At 49.1% G+C, this 16,705-nt stretch overlaps 1 protein-coding gene across 1 annotated transcript in view; it reads left to right on the top strand.

Moving 5' to 3' along the window:
* The window catches only part of LOC310865921 (brefeldin A-inhibited guanine nucleotide-exchange protein 3-like), a gene marked incomplete at its 5' end in the record, with an annotated part of 51,517 nt that overhangs the window by 22,724 nt on the left and 12,088 nt on the right, over positions 1-16,705 (top strand). The window contains 3 exons of the mRNA XM_083775122.1: positions 848-960; positions 11,961-12,248; positions 14,002-14,173. Coding sequence (XP_083631248.1) covers positions 848-960; positions 11,961-12,248; positions 14,002-14,173 — 573 coding nt within the window. The remainder of the gene's footprint in view (positions 1-847; positions 961-11,960; positions 12,249-14,001; positions 14,174-16,705) is intronic.

Below are 16,705 nucleotides of genomic sequence, written 5' to 3'. Positions count from 1 at the left end.
CGAAGAGCGACTGACATTTTTAGAATCTGATCTCAGGTCAGAATGGGTTCATCAGACCAGTGTGTGTCCGGCGGAAACCTCGTATGAATCTGATCTCAGGTCAGAATGGGTTAAATAATGTAAACATCTCGGATCTTCTTCTTAGACCAAGTTCGAGCTTGGTTTGCGCCTGATTTCTCTAAGGCGATAGATATTATTTCGCCGCCCTGCATGTTTGGGGTGGATTAAATGACAACCGCGAGACATTTAGCGGACTTTCACTGCCTGACTCAGAGGTTTCCAGCCAGTACCGCTTTCAAGTTAACCCATTTTGGGCGGGAACCCCTTTTGGTGTTGGCATCATGTCATGCTTTAGCTATTGAAAAATAGCAGATCTACAAGCTCATAGCGCGCCACCGAGTGGCGCGCTATGAGCTTGTAGATCTGCCATTTTTGAAAAATCGAAGAACGACGGACTGACATAGAATCATAGCTTTTTCAGAAAACTGACATTTTTCAAACAGACATTTTTTTTAATCTGATCTCAGGTCAGAATGGGTCAAGAGCCACGCCCATTGAGATGTAATGTATGGCGGCCTGCGCCACAGTAAGCCACCACTAGATGTAATGTATGGCGGCCTGCGCCACAGTAAGCCACCACTAGATGTAATGTATGGCGGCCTGCGCCACAGTAAGCCACCACTAGATGTAATGTATGGCGGCCTGCGCCACAGTAAGCCACCACTAGATGTAATGTATGGCGGCCTGCGCCACAGTAAGCCACCACTAGATGTAATGTATGGCGGCCTGCGCCACAGTAAGCCACCACTAGATGGCGGTAAATTACTTTCCCCCGCCCTGGTTCCAGGTGTTCATGCTGGACACTCAGTGCTCTCCCAAGACGCCCAATAGCAAGGAAGGCTTCGAGCATGCTCAGTCCTGTCTGCTCATCATGGAGCTGCCCTCAGAGCCGCATAAGAGGTACGCACACACACACACACGCACGCATGCACGCACACACACGCACGCACGCACGCACGCACGCACGCACGCACGCACACCTAACGTTAATGTGGTGTTTTTAAAAGTCACCAGAAGAGTCCATATTGTAACATGAGGTAAAACATGATCATTAATATCTGTGAGACTAGAACACATCTTTTCTCTGTGGTTTCTCTAACGCTGCTCACAGGAAGATTGGGTAAGTGTTATGTCTGTCTGTCTGTCTGTCTGTCTGTCTGTCTGTCTGTCTGTCTGTCTGCGTGCGTGTCAGTATTGCAAACAGCTGGGCCAATCAGAGATGTATTTCTTGAGCACACAGCCAGTTTGTCACTGTGTTTAATGTTTTAATAAACCGTTTACAATATGTATCTTTACTGTGCTGACAGCAGACAGGCCAGTGGTGAGGTTTCTCTGTGCTGACAGCAGACAGGCCAGTGGTGAGGTTTCACTGTGCTGACAGCAGACAGGCCAGTGGTGAGGTTTCTCTGTGCTGACAGCAGACAGGCCAGTGGTGAGGTTTCTCTGTGCTGACCCCAGACAGGCCAGTGGTGAGGTTTCACTGTGCTGACCCCAGACAGGCCAGTGGTGAGGTTTCTCTGTGCTGACAGCAGACAGGCCAGTGGTGAGGTTTCTCTGTGCTGACAGCAGACAGGCCAGTGGTGAGGTTTCACTGTGCTGACGGCAGACAGGCCAGTGGTGAGGTTTCTCTGTGCTGACAGCAGACAGGCCAGTGGTGAGGTTTCACTGTGCTGACCCCAGACAGGCCAGTGGTGAGGTTTCACTGTGCTGACAGCAGACAGGCCAGTGGTGAGGTTTCACTGTGCTGACCCCAGACAGGCCAGTGGTGAGGTTTCACTGTGCTGACAGCAGACAGGCCAGTGGTGAGGTTTCTCTGTGCTGACAGCAGACAGGGCCAGTGGTGAGGTTTCTCTGTGCTGACAGCAGACAGGCCAGTGGTGAGGTTTCACTGTGCTGACCCCAGACAGGCCAGTGGTGAGGTTTCACTGTGCTGACCCCAGACAGGCCAGTGGTGAGGTTTCACTGTGCTGACCCCAGACAGGCCAGTGGTGAGGTTTCACTGTGCTGACCCCAGACAGGCCAGTGGTGAGGTTTCACTGTGCTGACAGCAGACAGGCCAGTGGTGAGGTTTCACTGTGCTGACGGCAGACAGGCCAGTGGTGAGGTTTCACTGTGCTGATGACAGACAGGCCAGTGGTGAGGTTTCACTGTGCTGACCCCAGACAGGCCAGTGGTGAGGTTTCACTGTGCTGACAGCAGACAGGCCAGTGGTGAGGTTTCACTGTGCTGACAGCAGACAGGCCAGTGGTGAGGTTTCACTGTGCTGACAGCAGACAGGCCAGTGGTGAGGTTTCACTGTGCTGACCCCAGACAGGCCAGTGGTGAGGTTTCACTGTGCTGACCCCAGACAGGCCAGTGGTGAGGTTTCACCTACGTTGCCTAGATTAGATTCAATCTATTGTCACTGCACAGAGAATACAAATACTGTGACGGCTGAAATGAAGAGTGGCGTCTAGCCAGAAGTGTACAATACAGTAATGCAGTCAAAGAAAGAATAAATAGAGAACAATGTACATTAATGTATACAGAGTAATAAATGAACAGAATAACCCATTCTGACCGGGAACCCATTTTGGTGTTAGCATCATGTTATGCTTTAGCTATTGAAAAATAGCAGATCTACAAGCTCGTAGCGCGCCACCGAGTGGCGCGCTACGAGCTTGTAGGTCTGCTATTTTTGAAAAATCGAAGAACGACTGACATTTTTATAGAATCTGATCTCAGGTCAGAATGGGTTAATCAGACCAGTGTGTGTGTCCAGTGGAAACCTCGTGTGAATCTGATCTCAGGTCAGAATGGGTTAATCAGACCAGTGTGTGTCCAGGGGAAACCTCGTGTGAATCTGATCTCAGGTCAGAATGGGTTAATCAGACCAGTGTGTGTCCAGTGGAAACCTCGTGTGAATCTGATCTCAGGTCAGAATGGGATACATAGTAATGAGTAGATGGTCGAAGCAGGCATAATGATCTGAATAAGTGTACTGCTGATGACGGGCCAATAGAGCACCGAAGTCTGACGTCACTGTCAGTAGAGGGCGCCAATACACCGCTTCATGTATTATTTATTTGCATTGTAATCCCCATAGGGCGATTTTAGATCGCTTCATATAAGAACTGTGTTTGAAAAATAAACCGACCACCCCGGGCCTTTCTGTCAGGGGGGTGGCTGTGGCTGTGCGTCGTTAATGATGTCCATTCATTTTTGATACAGCCAGTTTCTGGAGAAAATGGAATGAATTTGGCCGCAAAAGCCTTGAAACTACATATGAAGGCAATGTCGCTGCTAATATACGTCACGCCCAGCTGTCAACACATATAGCGTTACTGAGATTCCTCGTTGACGTAAGCTCAGCTGGTGGTGACTCGACTCGTACTAACCACGAAACATTAAATATCAATAAAATAAAAATAAACTTAATTAACATTCAAGTTTCTGTTGTGCGACGGGCAGATGCAGCCACCCCGCCTACCCGGAAATGTAGTCTCTGGGTTGTTTGACTCGTTTCTAATGCTTATGTTGTTACTCTTTGGGTATATTTGTACATTTCCACCTTCATTCGATGCTTCATATCCATATGAGTGAAAAGGCCGGGGTGATCGGTTTATTTTTTAAACACAGTTATGAGGCGATCTAAAATCCCCCTATCCGTCAGCCAATGGTAGAGTATGTTAACCTATCCATCAGCCAATGGTAGAGTATGTTAACCTATCCATCAGCCAATGGTAGAGTATGTTAACCTATCCATCAGCCAATGGTAGAGTATGTTAACCTATCCATCAGCCAATGGTAGAGTATGTTAACCTATCCATCAGCCAATGGTAGAGTATGTTAACCTATCCATCAGCCAATGGTAGAGTATGTTAACCTATCCATCAGCCAATGGTAGAGTATGTTAACCGATTACGAGCCAGTGACGCCCCGTTGTGTTAAGGCATATATGTCAAACTCAAGGCCCGGGGGCCAAATCAGGCCCGTGAATGAATTATCTCTGGCCCGCTGGATGATATTTAATTAGTATTAGAACTGGCCCTCTGGTATATTATTGCACGGACCACCGGCACCATAATACTACAAGTCCTGCTTTGTGAGGATCATAGAACAGGAAACTGAGCTTAATAATAATGCATTTTCAGTTTTAAATGGGTTTACTTTTTTGCTATATTTGCCTGGGACGTCCTCCTGACCGCAGTGCCCATGTGTTGAAACACAGTCCGGCCCTCGACTTCTACCAATTTATTTATTTTGGCCCACCGTGTATTTGAGTTTGACATCCCTGTGTTAAGGGAACCTCTCTGTGGATTGGTCTATAGATAGATGTGTCCTCCCCCCCTATAGGATCTATAGATAGACGTGTCCTCTCCTCCTATAGGATGTTGATGTGTCCTCTCCTCCTATAGGATGTTGATGTGTCCTATCCTCCTATAGGGTGTTGATGTGTCCTCCCCCCCTATAGGATGTTGATGTGTCCTCTCCTCCTATAGGATGTTGATGTGTCCTCTCCTCCTATAGGGTGTTGATGTGTCCTCTCCTCCTATAGGGTGTTGATGTGTCCTCCCCTCCTATAGGATGTTGATGTGTCCTCTCCTCCTATAGGGTGTTGATGTGTCCTCTCCTCCTATAGGGTGTTGATGTGTCCTCTCCTCCTATAGGATGTTGATGTGTCCTCTCCTCCTATAGGGTGTTGATGTGTCCTCTCCTCCTATAGGGTGTTGATGTGTCCTCTCCTCCTATAGGGTGTTGATGTGTCCTCTCCTCCTATAGGGTGTTGATGTGTCCTCTCCTCCTATAGGATGTTGATGTGTCCTCTCCTCCTATAGGGTCAGGTGTTGATGTGTCCTCTCCTCCTATAGGATGTTGATGTGTCCTCTCCTCATATAGGGTGTTGATGTGTCCTCTCCTCCTATAGGATGTTGATGTGTCCTCTCCTCCTATAGGATGTTGATGTGTCCTCTCCTCCTATAGGATGTTGATGTGTCCTCTCCTCATATAGGGTGTTGATGTGTCCTCTCCTCCTATAGGGTGTTGATGTGTCCTCTCCTCCTATAGGGTGTTGATGTGTCCTCTCCTCCTATAGGGTGTTGATGTGTCCTCTCCTCCTATAGGATGTTGATGTGTCCTCTCCTCCTATAGGGTGTTGATGTGTCCTCTCCTCCTATAGGGTGTTGATGTGTCCTCTCCTCCTATAGGATGTTGATGTGTCCTCTCCTCCTATAGGGTGTTGATGTGTCCTCTCCTCCTATAGGATGTTGATGTGTCCTCTCCTCCTATAGGATGTTGATGTGTCCTCTCCCCCTATAGGATGTTGATGTGTCCTCTCCTCCTATAGGATGTTGATGTGTCCTCTCCTCCTATAGGGTGTTGATGTGTCCTCTCCTCCTATAGGGTGTTGATGTGTCCTCTCCTCCTATAGGATGTTGATGTGTCCTCTCCTCCTATAGGATGTTGATGTGTCCTCTCCTCCTATAGGATGTTGATGTGTCCTCTCCTCCTATAGGGTGTTGATGTGTCCTCTCCTCCTATAGGATGTTGATGTGTCCTCTCCTCCTATAGGATGTTGATGTGTCCTCTCCTCCTATAGGGTGTTGATGTGTCCTCTCCTCCTATAGGGTGTTGATGTGTCCTCTCCTCCTATAGGATGTTGATGTGTCCTCTCCTCCTATAGGATGTTGATGTGTCCTCTCCTCCTATAGGGTGTTGATGTGTCCTCCCCTCCTATAGGATGTTGATGTGTCCTCTCCTCCTATAGGATGTTGATGTGTCCTCTCCTCCTATAGGGTGTTGATGTGTCCTCTCCTCCTATAGGGTGTTGATGTGTCCTCTCCTCCTATAGGGTGTTGATGTGTCCTCTCCTCCTATAGGATGTTGATGTGTCCTCTCCTCCTATAGGATGTTGATGTGTCCTCTCCTCCTATAGGGTGTTGATGTGTCCTCTCCTCCTATAGGATGTTGATGTGTCCTCTCCTCCTATAGGATGTTGATGTGTCCTCTCCTCCTATAGGATGTTGATGTGTCCTCTCCTCCTATAGGGTGTTGATGTGTCCTCTCCTCCTATAGGGTGTTGATGTGTCCTCTCCTCCTATAGGATGTTGATGTGTCCTCTCCTCCTATAGGATGTTGATGTGTCCTCTCCTCCTATAGGATGTTGATGTGTCCTCTCCTCCTATAGGGTGTTGATGTGTCCTCTCCTCCTATAGGATGTTGATGTGTCCTCTCCTCCTATAGGATGTTGATGTGTCCTCTCCTCCTATAGGGTGTTGATGTGTCCTCTCCTCCTATAGGATGTTGATGTGTCCTCTCCTCCTATAGGATGTTGATGTGTCCTCTCCTCCTATAGGGTGTTGATGTGTCCTCTCCTCCTATAGGGTGTTGATGTGTCCTCTCCTCCTATAGGATGTTGATGTGTCCTCTCCTCCTATAGGATGTTGATGTGTCCTCTCCTCCTATAGGGTGTTGATGTGTCCTCTCCTCCTATAGGGTGTTGATGTGTCCTCTCCTCCTATAGGATGTTGATGTGTCCTCTCCTCCTATAGGGTGTTGATGTGTCCTCTCCTCCTATAGGGTGTTGATGTGTCCTCTCCTCCTATAGGGTGTTGATGTGTCCTCTCCTCCTATAGGATGTTGATGTGTCCTCTCCCCCTATAGGATGTTGATGTGTCCTCTCCTCCTATAGGATGTTGATGTGTCCTCTCCTCCTATAGGATGTTGATGTGTCCTCTCCTCCTATAGGGTGTTGATGTGTCCTCTCCTCCTATAGGATGTTGATGTGTCCTCTCCTCCTATAGGATGTTGATGTGTCCTCTCCTCCTATAGGGTGTTGATGTGTCCTCTCCTCCTATAGGATGTTGATGTGTCCTCTCCTCCTATAGGATGTTGATGTGTCCTCTCCTCCTATAGGGTGTTGATGTGTCCTCTCCTCCTATAGGATGTTGATGTGTCCTCTCCTCCTATAGGATGTTGATGTGTCCTCTCCTCCTATAGGGTGTTGATGTGTCCTCCCCTCCTATAGGATGTTGATGTGTCCTCTCCTCCTATAGGGTGTTGATGTGTCCTCTCCTCCTATAGGGTGTTGATGTGTCCTCTCCTCCTATAGGGTGTTGATGTGTCCTCTCCTCCTATAGGGTGTTGATGTGTCCTCTCCTCCTATAGGATGTTGATGTGTCCTCTCCTCCTATAGGGTGTTGATGTGTCCTCTCCTCCTATAGGATGTTGATGTGTCCTCTCCTCCTATAGGGTGTTGATGTGTCCTCTCCCCCTATAGGATGTTGATGTGTCCTCTCCTCCTATAGGATGTTGATGTGTCCTCTCCTCCTATAGGATGTTGATGTGTCCTCTCCCCCTATAGGATGTTGATGTGTCCTCTCCCCCTATAGGATGTTGATGTGTCCTCTCCTCCTATAGGGTGTTGATGTGTCCTCTCCTCCTATAGGGTGTTGATGTGTCCTCTCCTCCTATAGGGTGTTGATGTGTCCTCTCCTCCTATAGGGTGTTGATGTGTCCTCTCCTCCTATAGGGTCAGGTGTTGATGTGTCCTCTCCTCCTATAGGGTGTTGATGTGTCCTCTCCCCCTATAGGGTGTTGATGTGTCCTCTCCTCCTATAGGGTGTTGATGTGTCCTCTCCTCCTATAGGATGTTGATGTGTCCTCTTCTCCTATAGGGTGTTGATGTGTCCTCTCCTCCTATAGGGTGTTGATGTGTCCTCTCCTCCTATAGGATGTTGATGTGTCCTCTTCTCCTATAGGGTGTTGATGTGTCCTCTCCTCCTATAGGGTGTTGATGTGTCCTCTCCTCCTATAGGGTGTTGATGTGTCCTCTCCTCCTATAGGGTGTTGATGTGTCCTCTCCTCCTATAGGGTGTTGATGTGTCCTCTCCTCCTATAGGGTGTTGATGTGTCCTCTCCTCCTATAGGGTGTTGATGTGTCCTCTCCTCCTATAGGATGTTGATGTGTCCTCTCCTCCTATAGGGTGTTGATGTGTCCTCTCCTCCTATAGGGTGTTGATGTGTCCTCTCCTCCTATAGGGTGTTGATGTGTCCTCTCCTCCTATAGGATGTTGATGTGTCCTCTCCTCCTATAGGGTGTTGATGTGTCCTCTCCTCCTATAGGATGTTGATGTGTCCTCTCCTCCTATAGGATGTTGATGTGTCCTCTCCTCCTATAGGATGTTGATGTGTCCTCTCCTCCTATAGGGTGTTGATGTGTCCTCTCCTCCTATAGGGTGTTGATGTGTCCTCTCCTCCTATAGGATGTTGATGTGTCCTCCCCTCCTATAGGGTGTTGATGTGTCCTCTCCTCCTATAGGATGTTGATGTGTCCTCTCCTCCTATAGGGTGTTGATGTGTCCTCTCCTCCTATAGGATGTTGATGTGTCCTCTCCTCCTATAGGGTGTTGATGTGTCCTCTCCTCCTATAGGATGTTGATGTGTCCTCTCCTCCTATAGGATGTTGATGTGTCCTCTCCTCCTATAGGGTGTTGATGTGTCCTCTCCTCCTATAGGGTGTTGATGTGTCCTCTCCTCCTATAGGATGTTGATGTGTCCTCCCCTCCTATAGGGTGTTGATGTGTCCTCTCCTCCTATAGGATGTTGATGTGTCCTCTCCTCCTATAGGGTGTTGATGTGTCCTCTCCTCCTATAGGATGTTGATGTGTCCTCTCCTCCTATAGGGTGTTGATGTGTCCTCTCCCCCTATAGGATGTTGATGTGTCCTCTCCTCCTATAGGGTGTTGATGTGTCCTCTCCTCCTATAGGATGTTGATGTGTCCTCTCCTCCTATAGGATGTTGATGTGTCCTCTCCTCCTATAGGATGTTGATGTGTCCTCTTCTCCTATAGGATGTTGATGTGTCCTCTCCTCCTATAGGATGTTGCTGTGTCCTCTCCTCCTATAGGGTGTTGATGTGTCCTCTCCTCCTATAGGGTGTTGATGTGTCCTCTCCTCCTATAGGGTCAGGTGTTGATGTGTCCTCTCCTCCTATAGGGTGTTGATGTGTCCTCTCCTCCTATAGGGTGTTGATGTGTCCTCTCCTCCTATAGGGTGTTGATGTGTCCTCTCCTCCTATAGGGTCAGGTGTTGATGTGTCCTCTCCTCCTATAGGGTGTTGATGTGTCCTCTCCTCCTATAGGGTCAGGTGTTGATGTGTCCTCTCCTCCTATAGGGTGTTGATGTGTCCTCTCCTCCTATAGGGTGTTGATGTGTCCTCTCCTCCTATAGGGTCAGGTGTTGATGTGTCCTCTCCTCCTATAGGATGTTGATGTGTCCTCTCCTCCTATAGGGTGTTGATGTGTCCTCTCCTCCTATAGGGTGTTGATGTGTCCTCTCCTCCTATAGGGTCAGGTGTTGATGTGTCCTCTCCTCCTATAGGATGTTGATGTGTCCTCTCCTCCTATAGGGTGTTGATGTGTCCTCTCCCCCTATAGGATGTTGATGTGTCCTCTCCTCCTATAGGGTGTTGATGTGTCCTCTCCTCCTATAGGATGTTGATGTGTCCTCTCCTCCTATAGGATGTTGATGTGTCCTCTCCTCCTATAGGATGTTGATGTGTCCTCTTCTCCTATAGGATGTTGATGTGTCCTCTCCTCCTATAGGATGTTGCTGTGTCCTCTCCTCCTATAGGGTGTTGATGTGTCCTCTCCTCCTATAGGGTGTTGATGTGTCCTCTCCTCCTATAGGGTCAGGTGTTGATGTGTCCTCTCCTCCTATAGGGTGTTGATGTGTCCTCTCCTCCTATAGGGTGTTGATGTGTCCTCTCCTCCTATAGGGTGTTGATGTGTCCTCTCCTCCTATAGGGTCAGGTGTTGATGTGTCCTCTCCTCCTATAGGGTGTTGATGTGTCCTCTCCTCCTATAGGGTCAGGTGTTGATGTGTCCTCTCCTCCTATAGGGTGTTGATGTGTCCTCTCCTCCTATAGGATGTTGATGTGTCCTCTCCTCCTATAGGGTGTTGATGTGTCCTCTCCTCCTATAGGGTGTTGATGTGTCCTCTCCTCCTATAGGGTGTTGATGTGTCCTCTCCCCCTATAGGGTGTTGATGTGTCCTCTCCTCCTATAGGATGTTGATGTGTCCTCTCCTCCTATAGGATGTTGATGTGTCCTCTCCTCCTATAGGGTGTTGATGTGTCCTCTCCTCCTATAGGGTGTTGATGTGTCCTCTCCTCCTATAGGGTGTTGATGTGTCCTCTCCTCCTATAGGGTGTTGATGTGTCCTCTCCTCCTATAGGGTGTTGATGTGTCCTCTCCTCCTATAGGATGTTGATGTGTCCTCTCCTCCTATAGGATGTTGATGTGTCCTCTCCTCCTATAGGGTGTTGATGTGTCCTCTCCTCCTATAGGGTGTTGATGTGTCCTCTCCTCCTATAGGGTGTTGATGTGTCCTCTCCTCCTATAGGGTGTTGATGTGTCCTCTCCTCCTATAGGGTGTTGATGTGTCCTCTCCTCCTATAGGATGTTGATGTGTCCTCTCCTCCTATAGGGTGTTGATGTGTCCTCTCCTCCTATAGGGTGTTGATGTGTCCTCTCCTCCTATAGGGTGTTGATGTGTCCTCTCCTCCTATAGGGTGTTGATGTGTCCTCTCCCCCTATAGGATGTTGATGTGTCCTCTCCTCCTATAGGGTGTTGATGTGTCCTCTCCTCCTATAGGGTGTTGATGTGTCCTCTCCTCCTATAGGATGTTGATGTGTCCTCTCCCCCTATAGGGTGTTGATGTGTCCTCTCCTCCTATAGGATGTTGATGTGTCCTCTCCTCCTATAGGGTGTTGATGTGTCCTCTCCCCCTATAGGGTGTTGATGTGTCCTCTCCTCCTATAGGGTGTTTATGTGTCCTCTCCCCCTATAGGGTGTTGATGTGTCCTCTCCCCCTATAGGATGTTGATGTGTCCTCTCCTCCTATAGGGTGTTGATGTGTCCTCTCCTCCTATAGGGTGTTGATGTGTCCTCTCCTCCTATAGGGTGTTGATGTGTCCTCTCCTCCTATAGGATGTTGATGTGTCCTCTCCTCCTATAGGGTGTTTATGTGTCCTCTCCCCCTATAGGGTGTTGATGTGTCCTCTCCCCCTATAGGATGTTGATGTGTCCTCTCCTCCTATAGGGTGTTGATGTGTCCTCTCCTCCTATAGGGTGTTGATGTGTCCTCTCCTCCTATAGGGTGTTGATGTGTCCTCTCCCCCTATAGGGTGTTGATGTGTCCTCTCCTCCTATAGGATGTTGATGTGTCCTCTCCTCCTATAGGGTGTTGATGTGTCCTCTCCCCCTATAGGGTGTTGATGTGTCCTCTCCTCCTATAGGATGTTGATGTGTCCTCTCCTCCTATAGGGTGTTGATGTGTCCTCTCCTCCTATAGGGTGTTGATGTGTCCTCTCCCCCTATAGGGTGTTGATGTGTCCTCTCCTCCTATAGGATGTTGATGTGTCCTCTCCTCCTATAGGATGTTGATGTGTCCTCTCCCCCTATAGGGTGTTGATGTGTCCTCTCCTCCTATAGGATGTTGATGTGTCCTCTCCTCCTATAGGGTGTTGATGTGTCCTCTCCCCCTATAGGGTGTTGATGTGTCCTCTCCTCCTATAGGATGTTGATGTGTCCTCTCCTCCTATAGGATGTTGATGTGTCCTCTCCTCCTATAGGGTGTTGATGTGTCCTCTCCTCCTATAGGGTGTTGATGTGTCCTCTCCCCCTATAGGGTGTTGATGTGTCCTCTCCCCCTATAGGATCAGGTGTTGATGTGTCCTCTCCTCCTATAGGGTGTTGATGTGTCCTCTCCTCCTATAGGGTGTTGATGTGTCCTCTCCTCCTATAGGATGTTGATGTGTCCTCTCCTCCTATAGGGTGTTGATGTGTCCTCTCCTCCTATAGGGTGTTGATGTGTCCTCTCCTCCTATAGGGTGTTGATGTGTCCTCTCCCCCTATAGGGTCCCGTTCCGCTCCATCGTGGTCAGTCTCCTGTCTCACCAGGTGTTGCTCCAGAACCTCCAGGACATCCTTCTGGAGGAGTTCGTCAGGCAGCCCGACGAGGGTCAGGAGGACGCCTCTGACCCCGTGACCCCCGAGACCACCTCTCGGGACAGGATGAGCAGCCCCGTGACCTCCGACCCCCCGGTGACCTCTGGTCACGTGACCCGGCCGGCGGCGGGCTTCCTGCGCTACATCTCCATGACCAACCTGTCAATCATCCTGGACCTGCTGCTGGACTCCTACAGGTCAGCGCTCCCATTGGCCCGGCATGTTCAGCATGCACCGCTCCCATTGGCCCGGCATGTTCGGCATGCACCGCTCCCATTGGCCCGGCATGTTCGGCATGCACCGCTCCCATTGGCCCGGCATGTTCAGCATGCACCGCTCCCATTGGCCCGGCATGTTCAGCATGCACCGCTCCCATTGGCCCGGCATGTCAGCAAGCATGCACCGCTCCCATTGGACGGCATGTCGGCATGCGCTGTTCTGATTGGTTCACGTCCGTAGGAGCCGCCCAATCTGAGGTATTTTTAAACAGCAGACCAACACACGCCCGTTAACACCCCGAGCGGCATGAACGGAGTTCTCCGGGGTTTAACTCTTTCAGCGCCACCTGGTGGTCACCAGTTTAGGCTCTGAGTGCCATTTCTCCCATTATAACAAAATAAATAATTTGTCATTTATATTATGCATGTAATGTGCATGTCATCACCTGTACACCAGATTAGAGGCATTTTCAAAATATGGATAATTTTCTTTTTTTTTAAGATAAAAAAAAACGAAAAAGTTTATGGCTCTTAAACTGTTTTAATAACGGCGCGTTATTAACCCATTTTGGGGCGGGAACCCATTTTGGTGTTATAGCATTACGTTATGCTTTAGCTATTTAAAAAATAGCAGATCTACAAGCTTGTAGGTCTGCTATTTTTTGAAAAATCGAAGAACGACTGACATAGAAACATAGGCTTTTTCAGAAATCTGTCATTTTCAAACAGACATTTTTTAGAATCTGATCTCAGGTCAGAACGGGTCAACTGTCCTCCAGTGGTCTAAACCTCTGTCCTCCAGTGGTCTAAACCTCTGTCCTCCAGTGGTCTAAACCTCTGTCCTCCAGTGGTCTAAACCTCTGTCCTCCAGTGGTCTAAACCTCTGTCCTCCAGTGGTCTAAACCTCTGTCCTCCAGTGGTCTAAACCTCTGTCCTCCAGTGGTCTAAACCTCTGTCCTCCAGTGGTCTAAACCTCTGTCCTCCAGTGGTCTAAACCTCTGTCCTCCAGTGGTCTAAACCTCTGTCCTCCAGTGGTCTAAACCTCTGTCCTCCAGTGGTCTAAACCTCTGTCCTCCAGTGGTCTAAACCTCTGTCCTCCAGTGGTCTAAACCTCTGTCCTCCAGTGGTCTAAACCTCTGTCCTCCAGTGGTCTAAACCTCTGTCCTCCAGTGGTCTAAACCTCTGTCCTCCAGTGGTCTAAACCTCTGTCCTCCAGTGGTCTAAACCTCTGTCCTCCAGTGGTCTAAACCTCTGTCCTCCAGTGGTCTAAACCTCTGTCCTCCAGTGGTCTAAACCTCTGTCCTCCAGTGGTCTAAACCTCTGTCCTCCAGTGGTCTAAACCTCTGTCCTCCAGTGGTCTAAACCTCTGTCCTCCAGTGGTCTAAACCTCTGTCCTCCAGTGGTCTAAACCTCTGTCCTCCAGTGGTCTAAACCTCTGTCCTCCAGTGGTCTAAACCTCTGTCCCCCAGTGGTCTAAACCTCTGTCCCCCAGTGGTCTAAACCTCTGTCCCCCAGTGGTCTAAACCTCTGTCCCCCAGTGGTCTAAACCTCTGTCCCCCAGTGGTCTAAACCTCTGTCCCCCAGTGGTCTAAACCTCTGTCCTCCAGTGGTCTAAACCTCTGTCCTCCAGTGGTCTAAACCTCTGTCCTCCAGTGGTCTAAACCTCTGTCCTCCAGTGGTCTAAACCTCTGTCCTCCAGTGGTCTAAACCTCTGTCCTCTGTCCCCGGGCAGGACGGCGCGTGACTTCGACACCCGTCCGGGTCTGAAGTATCTCCTGATGAAGGTGTCGGGCGTGTGCGGAGCGGCAAACCTCTACAGGCAGTCGGCCATGAGCTTCAACCTCTACTTCCAGACGCTGCTGACCGCCACGCTGAGCCAGACGGACGGCCTCAGCGCCCAGCAGGTACCTGACCCCTGACCCTAACCTGACCCCTGACCCTAACCTGGCGGTGGCCGAACGGTTTGCGGAGCGGTCTTGATATCGGAAAGGTCGCTATAGTTCGTATCCCCGGACCGGCACGTTAAAATTACCACCGCTGAAGAAGTGCCCTTGGACAAGGCATTGAACCCCTACCATGAAATGTTCTATGAGCAGGGCCTGGCTGTAAACAAGTTAAATTATTGAGCTTAGTCCAGTTACCCTGGGTAAACATAGTACCTTTCCTTTCCTTAGTCCAGTTACCCTGGGTAAACATAGTACCTTTCCTTTCCTTAGTCCAGTTACCCTGGGTAAACATAGTACCTTTCCTTTCCTTAGTCCAGTTACCCTGGGTAAACATAGTACCTTTCCTTTCCTTAGTCCAGTTACCCTGGGTAAACATAGTACCTTTCCTTTCCTTAGTCCAGTTACCCTGGGTAAACATAGTACCTTTCCTTTGCTTAGTCCAGTTACCCTGGGTAAACATAGTACCTTTCCTTTCCTTAGTCCAGTTACCCTGGGTAAACATAGTACCTTTCCTTTCCTTAGTCCAGTTACCCTGGGTAAACATAGTACCTTTCCTTTCCTTAGTCCAGTTACCCTGGGTAAACATAGTACCTTTCCTTTGCTTAGTCCAGTTACCCTGGGTAAACATAGTACCTTTCCTTTCCTTAGTCCAGTTACCCTGGGTAAACATAGTACCTTTACTTTCCTTAGTACAGTTACCCTGGGTAAACATGGTACCTTTCCTTTCCTTAGTCCAGTTACCCTGGGTAAACATAGTACCTTTGCTTTCCTTACCTGACCCCTAACCTGACCCTAACCTTGTAGAGCTGCTATTTTTTAAACAAAATCTTGAGAATTGTGAGGCAAATCTTTGAATATCTATTCTTTCATAGTGAACGTTTTTAACTAAAACCTTTGCTCCTGGGGGGTCCCTGGAACAACATATTTTCAGATGGGGGTCCCTGGAACAACATATTTTCAGATGGGGGGTCCCTGGAACAACATGTTTTCAGATGGGGGTCCCTGGAACAACATGTTTTCAGATGGGGGTCCCTGGAACAACATGTTTTCAGATGGGGGGTCCCTGGAACAACATGTTTTCAGATGGGGGTCCCTGGAACAACATGTTTTCAGATGGGGGTCCCTGGAACAACATGTTTTCAGATGGGGGTCCCTGGAACAACATGTTTTCAGATGGGGGGTCCCTGGAACAACATGTTTTCAGATGGGGGGTCCCTGGAACAACATGTTTTCAGATGGGGGTCCCTGGAACAACATGTTTTCAGATGGGGGTCCCTGGAACAACATGTTTTCAGATGTTTTCAGATGGGGGGGTCCCTGGAACAACATGTTTTCAGATGGGGGGTCCCTGGAACAACATGTTTTCAGATGGGGGTCCCTGGAACAACATGTTTTCAGATGGGGGTCCCTGGAACAACATGTTTTCAGATGGGGGGTCCCTGGAACAACATGTTTTCAGATGGGGGGTCCCTGGAACAACATGTTTTCAGATGGGGGTCCCTGGAACAACATGTTTTCAGATGGGGGTCCCTGGAACAACATGTTTTCAGATGGGGGGTCCCTGGAACAACATGTTTTCAGATGGGGGGTCCCTGGAACAACATGTTTTCAGATGGGGGTCCCTGGAACAACATGTTTTCAGATGGGGGTCCCTGGAACAACATGTTTTCAGATGGGGGGTCCCTGGAACAACATGTTTTCAGATGGGGGTCCCTGGAACAACATGTTTTCAGATGGGGGTCCCTGGAACAACATGTTTTCAGATGGGGGTCCCTGGAACAACATGTTTTCAGATGGGGGGTCCCTGGAACAACATGTTTTCAGATGGGGGTCCCTGGAACAACATGTTTTCAGATGGGGGGGTCCCTGGAACAACATGTTTTCAGATGGGGGGTCCCTGGAACAACATGTTTTCAGATGGGGGTCCCTGGAACAACATGTTTTCAGATGGGGGTCCCTGGAACAACATGTTTTCAGATGGGGGTCCCTGGAACAACATGTTTTCAGATGGGGGGTCCCTGGAACAACATGTTTTCAGATGGGGGTCCCTGGAACAACATGTTTTCAGATGGGGGGTCCCTGGAACAACATGTTTTCAGATGGGGGTCCCTGGAACAACATGTTTTCAGATGGGGGGTCCCTGGAACAACATGTTTTCAGATGGGGGTCCCTGGAACAACATGTTTTCAGATGGGGGTCCCTGGAACAACATGTTTTCAGATGGGGGTCCCTGGAACAACATGTTTTCAGATGGGGGTCCCTGGAACAACATGTTTTCAGATGGGGGTCCCTGGAACAACATGTTTTCAGATGGGGGTCCCTGGAACAACATGTTTTCAGATGGGGGTCCCTGGAACAACATGTTTTCAGATGGGGCTCCCTGGAACAACATGTTTTCAGATGGGGCTCCCTGGAACAACATGTTTTCAGATGGGGGTCCCTGGAACAACATGTTTTCAGATGGGGGTCCCTGGAACAACATGTTTTCAG

Source organism: Protomyctophum parallelum, assembly GCF_964188405.1.
Source record: "Protomyctophum parallelum genome assembly, chromosome: 10".
NCBI classification, from domain to species: domain Eukaryota; kingdom Metazoa; phylum Chordata; class Actinopteri; order Myctophiformes; family Myctophidae; genus Protomyctophum; species Protomyctophum parallelum.
Note: the sequence above shows the minus strand (reverse complement) of the source record. Positions and strands in the feature narration are given on the sequence as shown.